Source organism: Cyprinodon tularosa, unplaced genomic scaffold (assembly GCF_016077235.1).
Source record: "Cyprinodon tularosa strain WSP-4 unplaced genomic scaffold, ASM1607723v1 ctg486, whole genome shotgun sequence".
In the NCBI taxonomy this organism is placed as follows: domain Eukaryota; kingdom Metazoa; phylum Chordata; class Actinopteri; order Cyprinodontiformes; family Cyprinodontidae; genus Cyprinodon; species Cyprinodon tularosa.
In genome coordinates this window covers 240613-250026 of record NW_024039214.1, presented here as the reverse complement: position 1 = coordinate 250026, position 9414 = coordinate 240613, and the positions used below count along the sequence as shown (strand labels likewise).

Below are 9414 nucleotides of genomic sequence, written 5' to 3'. Positions count from 1 at the left end.
CTTTATAATCATCATAAAATAAACCTGACAAAGAAGTCGATGTAAAGAACCATACCAAACATCGCGGGCTAACAACCAGGGAAATAAGTATTAGAAGTAAATATTTACAAGATGCTGAGAATAAGTTATGACCAGCTAACTTTTCTGTTGTCAAAAACTGGATGTTATGGGTGATTTTCTCATCATGGAATATTTCTGTTATCAATATCCTAGATAACATTTACTTATGGACAAATGGAGTATAAACAATTGAAGATTGGATTTATAAAACCATTTCTGGATGCCTTCCAAGGTATGTAGTTGTGGCCGCTTAGTTTGTTTACATTTTGACATGCTGCTATATCTGTGTTAATTGTGCGTTGTGTCACACTGTCTCCATAAAATGAACTTGTTGGTTGAATTGTGGAGAATCTAAGCTTTCCAACGATGTCTAATAAGTCAGTCTAATATGTCTAAATTGGTAAGCATTTTAGTTGTGAAATTTTCATACATTCTGAGTTATTTTTCAAACTCAAACCTCTCAAAAGGTTTCCACCAGAGAGACTGAAGAACTAGGAAAAGCTCGAAAAGCTGGATAAAGAGCTTCAGTAAATGTAGCGCTGAAGGTTCGAAGGTGGAAGAGTTTGTCAGAGGACACTTTGTAGAAGGAGAGCGTCCCAGACGGATGGTCCAGATAGACGCCCACTCTGTCGGAGACACAGGAGGATTGTGGGACATCTTTCCTTTTGGCACCGTGAAACCCAAAGTAACCGTTCTTTGAACAGTAAAGAGTCCAGGACTTATCATTCCCACCAAGCAAACAACTGACACTGTTTCCTTTCCTTTCAATCCCTCTGTAAGTTACTCCGATGCTCACCATCCCCTCCCATTTAACCTCCCAATAATGGCGACCGGTCAGAGCTTCTGCACACAGCAGCTGGACCCAGTGGTCAAACCTCTCTGGGTTCTCAGTATACACTTGGGTCTCAGTCATCGCTGTCACCTTTCTGTTGTTATCAGATAGTTTGAGGTTTCTGTATGCCGTTTCTGAATCCAGAGTCAGTCCACAAGTATCTGCAGTTTAGGAAAGTTACATCATTCAGGATAAGTATGTTTGTTTCATATGTTTTTCAGATAATTTAGGTTAAAGCAGACTTACACTTTCTCAGTCCTGCCTGTAGCGTCCATTCTCCACCACAGTCCGTTCTGAGAAGGAAAAGAAAACTTAATTTGTTATCAGATTATGAACATGTGCAGGAAACCCACTGAAGATGATGTATGTATGGAACCTGTCAAAGAAAGTCTGCATGGTTACATAATAAAATCAAATGCATGTTGATTTATTTTTTTTATTTTATTTTATCTGGTTTACACAAGGAAAGCTGTGTTTATGTTGAACTCACTTTATAGTTCAAGTCTCTAGATATAGCTAGTCAGTTAATCAACAGCAGCTCATGCTACTAACTGTCTTGTCTTAGTTACACCTGCCTCTAACAGCTCCAGGCTCTTAATGGTAAGGGGAACCAGTAGATTAAAGAACACATAGAGTCCACTTCTATGTGTTCCATAATCTGTTTCCTTCTCATTTGTTTTTGCTTTTTCCAAAAAGGGTAATTCAGTTTGGGCTCTGTCTTACAGTTTCACTCTCAGTCTACCACAAGGGGGCACAAGAGAATCTGTCCAATTCTTCCCAAGTGCAATAAGAAGGCCAGATGTCTTTCTAGATGGAGTATTTTCTCCATCACAGATTTGTATATTTTCATCAGACATGCCTGCTTTTTGACCCCATCCAAAAATATGACCATTAATTTGCGGGTATCTCTAAATTGCTAACTAACTCACCATCAAAGGAAATACCAAGAGGCCAGCATCCTATGCATGACTGGGATGTGGATAACCACACTAATTCCGGACTCTAAATATGGACAGATTTCATCTACTTCAGGTCAATAGAATTAGGGAGAGTGTAAGAAGAGAGGAGGGGGTCTGACTGTGTTTCTGAACGATAGATGGTGTAACTATGGAATCCTAGCCATTAGAGTGATGCTCTGCAGCAAGGACATTGACCTGCTAGCAGTTAGCTTGAGGCCAAATCATCTACCCTGGGAATTTACAAATGTTGTTGTGATAGCTGTGTGTGTCCCGCCCTCTGCTAATGCGCCAACAGTCTGTGATGTCCTGCACTCTACCACCATCAGACTCCAAACTCAGCACCCACAGGCTCTTTTTCTGAACTCTGGGGAATCAACCATGTCTCCCTGTCTTCCACCCTTCTAAAACTGAAAAACCAGAGACAATAAAACACTGGATCTAAAGGAGCTCTGACCACAGTCTGGTTCATCTCCAGCCTGTGTACAAAACCCTGGTGCACAGCAAACCAGCTGTGAAATGCATGGTGATGAGATGGTCTGAAGAAACTGAGGAAAATTTGAGGGATGGCTTTTCCAACAGTGTGTGGGAAGAGCCCTCTGCTCCTAATCAACAGGACATCAACATTTTCACAAACCTCATCACCAACCACATCAACCTCTGTGCAGACAACACTGTGCCTCTCAGCAAGATTCATCACTTCTCCAACAAAAAAAAACATGGATCAGCCCTGAGATGAAGGCATTTTTAAAGGAGAAGAGGAGACCCTTCAGATCAGGGAAAAAGGAGGAGCTGAGAGCAGTGCAGTAAGAACTGATGAAGAAAATCAGAGATGGGAAGAACAGCTACAATAAGAAGATTGGAGGATCAACTGCAGCTGAACAACATTAGAGGGATCTGGAAGAGCCTGAAGACCATCTCAAGACAAAATCTGTAGACCCAGGCTGCTGGAGACTTGGAGTGCATTAACAACTTGCATCTTTTTTTTTATAGGTTTGACCAGCTACCCACTGCTCCCCCAGCCCTAACCCAATGTTAATTTTACCTTATTCCAATGACTGACTATTTTTCTCCTTAGAACTTCACACCTCCCAGCTCCCAAAAATCATCCACCCACCCCCACTCCAGACGATTCCATCCCACTGCCCACCCACTCCATGTTGTCCCTTTCAACATCACAGGTGAGAAATCAGCTGCAAGAGATCAAAATGCGAAAGGCTGCAGGTCCAGATGACATTTGTTCCACGCTTCTGAGAAATTTTGCAGATGAACTGTGTGACATCTTGTGCTACATGTTCAATTTAAGCCTGAGACTGGGAGATGTAACACAACTGTGGAAGACCTCTTGTGTTGTACCGCTAACAAAAGACAAAACATATTTAGGACCTCAGCAGCTACAAGCCAGTAGCACTGACTTCCCACCTGATGAAGACCCTGGAATGGTTGGTCTTACATAATCTTCGTCACCTGGTGAAGACTTCTTTGGATAACTGCAATTTGTCTACCGGCCTTGGATTGGATCAGATGACGTCATCAACTTCCTCCTGCATCAAGCTCTGATACACATTGAAAAACCTTGAAGCACTGTGAGGATAATTTTCTTTGATTTTTCCAGTGCTTTCAACATCACCAAGCCAGGAATCCTAAGAGACAAACTGAAGCTATTAGGAGTACACCTGAATATGTCCCAGTGGATATTGGAATACCTCACCGACCACCCACAGTATGTGAGGGTACAGGGCTATGTCTTAGGATGGTCGGCAGTACACCAGTCCCACAGTGAACAGTGCTGGTACCGTTCCTCTTCACACTCTACACTGCAGACTTCCCTGCGCTGCCACCTCCAGAAGTTCTTGGATGACTGCCATAGTTAGCCTCATCAAAAGTCGGGACAATTCCTGGCCTGGTGCCAGCAGAACCACCTCCTGATTAATACAGGGAAAACAAAAGAGCTGGTGGTGGACTTCCACAGAATCAGATCCACCCCACTAACAACAGTGGACATCCAGGAAATAGACACTGAGAAAATGGACTCTTATAAGTACCTGGGTATTTACCTGAACAAAACACTGGACTGGACTCACAACACTGAGGCTCTCTATAATGAGGATCAGAGCAGACTATTCCAGACTTCTTTGACTCTATTGTGGCTCCAGCCATCTTCTATGGAGTTGTCTGTTGGAGCAGTAGCTTATCTGTAGCTGAGAGAAAGCAGCTGGATCAGCTGATCAGGAAGGCCAATTTTGTCATTGGATGCCCTCTGGACTTAGAGCAACGGGTGGGAAACAAAAAGACCCTAACTACATTTACATCTGTTGGATAATTTCTCCCACCCCATGCATGAAGCTGTTGTGGAACTGGAGAGCTGCTTTAGAGACAGACTGCTGCACCCTAAATGCACCAAGGAGGGTTATCCCAGATCCTTCCTCCCAGCAGCTGGAAGACTTTATAACCGCCACTGTTCCCAACAACCTCAATAAGTTTTTACAATAATGCTGATTTTTACAGTTTCTGTCTTAGTCACTTAAATAACTTACTGGTGTTATTTTGTACATCTCTGATGTTGCGGCTATTTTCACTACTGTAGAAATGCCCAAAGCTGTATATTGATTATTTTTCAGATGACTGCATAGTATCAATATTTGTAAAAACACTGTACAATAATTTATGTGCCCCAGTCAGAGATTTTTCCTCTCCATCTGCAGAGGTAAAATAAATGTTTTTGCAAGAATTGCCTCTGCTACCAAACTCCACAACACGTACCAAAAAACCAAACAAGCATACACTATGTTATCACACCAATACATTCAAATGAATGCCAATAACAAAAAACATTATAAAAACACTTTATAAAAGCAAAACATAATTTCATGTCCAGGTTTACTTTTTGTAAATAAATCTTGCCCTTCTGATTCTTTGTGAAGGCAAATCTGTGTTTTGCATAGTCCAATATGGCGTCGCAAACCTAAAATATAATGTACCAGTTTAATAATGGGAAAATATTAGTGAGATTTATATATTTTTAATATAAATAAAAAAATGACTCATTTTTTCATAAAGTGTTTAAGAGTAACTATGCAAATTAACAAACACCAAGAAAAAGTACACTGTTATATTATTTTCCATGTGAATCCCAGATTGTTCATGCTTCTTTGCCTTTTCTAATAAGTGTGTACAAACGTAAAAAAATGCAGCAGCAGGCGCTTTTCTGCTGCTCAAATCTCATTAGGTCTGAATGTAGCATAAGTTGGTCTCATCTCCATTCCCTCACAAAGTGTGAGATAAGACTGTTGAAAACTGATCACTGACACTGGTTTTGCTACTAATATATCGCTGATTCAAGCACAAAGGACCTCAATGAGCAAAAGTGGACTGGAATTTGAGTGTCATTCTTTTTTTGACCTTGAGAATTCTTGCGGCTTTATTGTGGGGTTTTTTGTTTAAATGTAAAGGATATTTTGCATGCAAAGTTATTATCCTTGTTCAGACAAAATGTAATAATCACAGCAATTCAAATCAGTAATGTCATTTGTCATAATGTCATTATTTGTCAGGACTCAGTTCTGCTGGCCCTGCTTTTCTCTCTGCTTTTCCACAGGTGACGGCAATTGACAGGTGGGCGGGGTGCGCACACCTGCAGGGTGTTCAGCAGCGCTGAGCTGCACTATAAGATCAGCACTCAGACAGCAGGAAGATGCCAGAGTATTAACCGTTGTTGGTATGCTTCAGTGGCCTCATTCTCCAGACTGACAAAAACCTTTTCTAAGCTCGTGCTCTTTGTGTCTCCCAGCTTCACGCTCGTTTCTCCCATGGCTCTTGTGAGGTGGAGCTGCCTGTCTGCCTCTGCTCGTTTCTGGCTCAGCTGATCCTCTGTCTCAGACTCCTGGATTTCCCCGCGGCTTACCTGATCCGCTGAATCGGGCCGTGGAAGGACCCCCCCTTCTGATCTATCTGGTTCCCCCTGCTGTCTCTGGATTCGGCCAGTGCCGCTCGGACCCAGCCTGCGCCCTCCTCCACCGGTCAGCTGTCGGAACCTCTCCCTCAACAGAGCTAAGTCCACTCAGCCTCCCCCCCCCCGGGCCAGTTCCCAAGCCTTAGTGGTAAGCCGGCACGTCACGTCCGCTTCTTCTCCCGTTGTTTTTACTTTACTCTGTTAATTATTCTCTACCTTGCTTCCTAGATTGCTCGTGTTCCCGCTCGAGTGATTCCCCTCACGAGCACCTCTTCTGGTGATCGTTCCTTAGAGGATTTGCAGATTATTATTATCAATAAACGTTTAAACTGCTTCCTGTGTGCCGGTGTGTTCTGCATGTGGGTTAGACATTTCAAACCAACCATGACATTATTGAGGTAAAAAAAGCAGGCTCTTAAGCTTTACACATGGAACTTGTATTAATTGTTGTGTTTGATAGTGATATAATGAGAAGCTATGAGTGCATGATTGTAAATGAGATGGTAGAACATTGGCGTCCTTAGCTTTCAGAGATCATCATTTGCAGACAATTTTTTTCATACCCAAGTGTCTTCAGTCTCAAATGTGAAAGGAGCTTCATCCCTGCTTCTCCGGGATGATTGAAGCTCAGGTCCAACTCTTTCAGATGGTAAGGGTTGGAGGTAAGTGCTGAGGCAAGTGAAACAAAGCCTTCTTCTGTGATTAGGCAACCTGACATCCTGTAAAAACAGCATAAGGCCAACATAAAACTTATGTTATATCTATTAAGACATGTATTTAACCCCTTGATGCCTGAATTTATACATGTATATTAACGTCTTTAGGTTTTTGCCTTTAAAGGGCTGCCACATTTAGATTATTTTGACTTTTGCTAAAAAATATATAGAAGTTTGAGATCAGTTATCAATGAAAATATAAACCCATAGCGACAAGTAGTGCCAGAAACAAGTGCTTGTCAAAGGTTCCTAGATCTGCTGTGAATGTGTAATAAATGGCATTGGGGGGAAACCTGTGCATCTAGACGGTTGGCAAAGTCTGTGGAATATTTGCAGCATTAGTTAAAGAGATTTTCTATATTTGTGTTATTTTGTCTGACCTGAGAGTTTCTAGTTTACAATGTGGACTCTGCAGTCCAATGCACAGCTGCTTCACTCCTGAATCCTTAAGGTCGTTGTTACTTAAATCCAACTCTTTCAGATAGCAGAACTTCGAGCTGAGGACTGAGGCAAGAGCTTCACAGCTTTTCTCTGAGAGGTGACAACCATCCAAGCTAAAAAAGGAAAAAAAAACATAAAACAGAATGCATTATGCTTTTCCCATCATCAGTTTGAAATGTGCAAACTTACAGAGCTTTATTAGATGCCTTGAGGACTGGGAGTAGGTTCAAAAGATAATTCTCTGAGGCAGAGTACTTCTTTAGGTCAAAGACGTCCAGATCTTTTTCTGATGACAGCAAGATGAAGACAAGAGCTGACCACTGGGCGAGGGAAAGCTCTTGTTGAGACAGATTTCCTGATTTCAGGAATGTTTGTATTTCCTTCACTAGAGAATCATCCTTCAGTTCCTTCAGACAAAGGAAGAGATTAATGCACTTCTCTGTAGATGGGCAGGTTTCAATCTTCTTCTTGATGTAGGCAATCGTTTCCTGGTTGGGTTCAGAATTGCTTCCTATCCATGACAAAATACCTTTTAGTAACTTCTGATTGCTTTCCAGGGAGAGCCCTAAGAGGAAGCGAAGAAACAAATCCAGATGTCCATTTTTACTCTGCAGAGCCTCGTCAACAGCAGTCTGGTAGAAGTTCCCCAGTGGAGTAACACCTTTTCTTGTTTTGGAGGTATTAAAGGTAGTCTTTTGTTTTTCTGGCAAGTCAGCGTCCTTCTTGGAGATCTGCAGGCGGATATGCAAAGCAGCAAGAAACTCTTGGACACTCAGATGGATGAAACAGAAAACACTCTCCTCATAGAGCCCTTTCTCTTCTTTAAAGATCTGTGTTAAAACTCCTGAGTAAACTGAGGCTGCTCTGATGTCGATGCCACATTCTATCAGGTCGGATTCATAGAAGATCAGGTTTCCTTTCTGCAGCTGATAAAAGGCCAGTTTTCCTAAAGACTTAATCATCCTCTGGCTCTCTGGACTCCAGTGTGGATCTGTCTCAGACCCTTGATCGTATTTGACTTTCGTTATTTTCGTCTGAACTACCAGGAAGTGGATGTACATCTCAGTCAGGGTGTTTGGCAGCTCAGCTTTCTTTTTGGCCTTCAGAACATCCTCCAGAACCTTAGCAGTGATCCAGCAGAAGACCGGGATGTGGCACATGATGTGAATGCTTCTGGTTCTCTTTATGTGGGAAATTATCCTTTTGCTCTTTTTCTTTTCTCTGAATCTCTTCTTGAAGTACTGCTCCTTCTGTGGGTCGGTGAACCCTCGGACCTCTGTCACCATGCCGACACACTCAGGAGGGATCTGATTGGCTGCTGCGGGTCGTGTGGTTATCCAGAGGAGAGCAGAGGGAAGCAGTTTCCCCCTGATGAGGTTCGTCAGCAGAACATCCACTGAGGTGGACTCTGTAGCGTCAGTTAGGATCTCATTGTTGTGGAAGTCCAGAGGAAGTCGACTCTCATCCAGACCATCTAAGATGAACAGAACCTGGAACTTGTCAAACCTTTGGATTCCCGCCTCTTTGGTTTCAGCAAAGAAATGATGAACTAGTTCCATCAAGCTGAACTTTTTCTTTTTTACAACATTCAGCTCTCTGAAGGTGAATGGAAATATGAACTGGATGTTCTGATTGGATTTGCCTTCAGCCCAGTCCAGAGTGAACTTCTGGGTTAAGACTGTTTTCCCAATGCCAGCCACTCCCTTTGTCATCACTGTTCTGATTGGTTGATCTCTTCCAGGTGGGACTTTAAAGATGTCTGCCTCCTTGATTGTTGTTTCTCCTCTGTTTGCTTTCCTGGATGCTGTTTCAATCTGTCTGATCTCATGTTCATCATTGACCTCCCCAGTCCCTCCCTCTGTGATGTAGAGCTCTGTGTAGATCTGGTTCAGAAGGGTTGGACTTCCTGCTTTAGCGATTCCCTCAAATATACTCTCGAACTTCTTCTTTAGGTTGGATTTAAGTTTGTTTATACAGAGTGGAGCAAATATTTCTGGAATGGCAAAGACAATTAAAGAAAGTGTAAAACAAAACACTAAAGGTGATATATCTTTGCATCTTTGACTTACTGCCAAACAGTAAGTCAGCAAGCTGCTCCTGTTTCATGCACTTCAGAAAGTACAGTGTGATATTTAAAAAAGCTTCCTTTGTGCTCCTCTGGGCTTCATCTTCACCCCGCAGAACCTCCTCATCCTTCTTGACGTCGTTTAAGTGTTGTGTAGGATCTGGATACAGAGAAACCTGGAACTTCTTCAGCTCATTCTTGACAAAGTCAACAATATTGTTCTCCAGTTTCTGAAAGGATATGATCCAAGTTAGGCACACCCAAAAACAAACATTGAAAAGGCTTTATTTGGCATCATTTGAAAATTCCAAATCGCTTCAATTTGCAAAGTTTCTGCGATAAACTGGGAATTTTATTTAAGTTAGTATTTGCTCTCGGTAAAGAGATTTTAA

The 9414-nt window shown here is 42.2% G+C and overlaps 1 protein-coding gene across 1 annotated transcript; it reads right to left on the bottom strand.

The window, feature by feature from the left end:
* Positions 1-520: 520 nt before the first annotated feature.
* Positions 521-9175, bottom strand: LOC119794679 (protein NLRC3-like). Its single transcript, XM_038302327.1, has 6 exons — positions 9027-9175; positions 7147-8950; positions 6897-7070; positions 6364-6519; positions 1139-1185; positions 521-1053 (listed from the first exon to the last, which is right to left on the bottom strand). Exons 1-6 carry the CDS (start codon positions 9061-9063, stop codon positions 521-523), a joined length of 2751 nt encoding a protein of 916 aa, XP_038158255.1. The 5' UTR covers positions 9064-9175.
* Between the last annotated feature and the right edge of the window lie 239 nt (positions 9176-9414).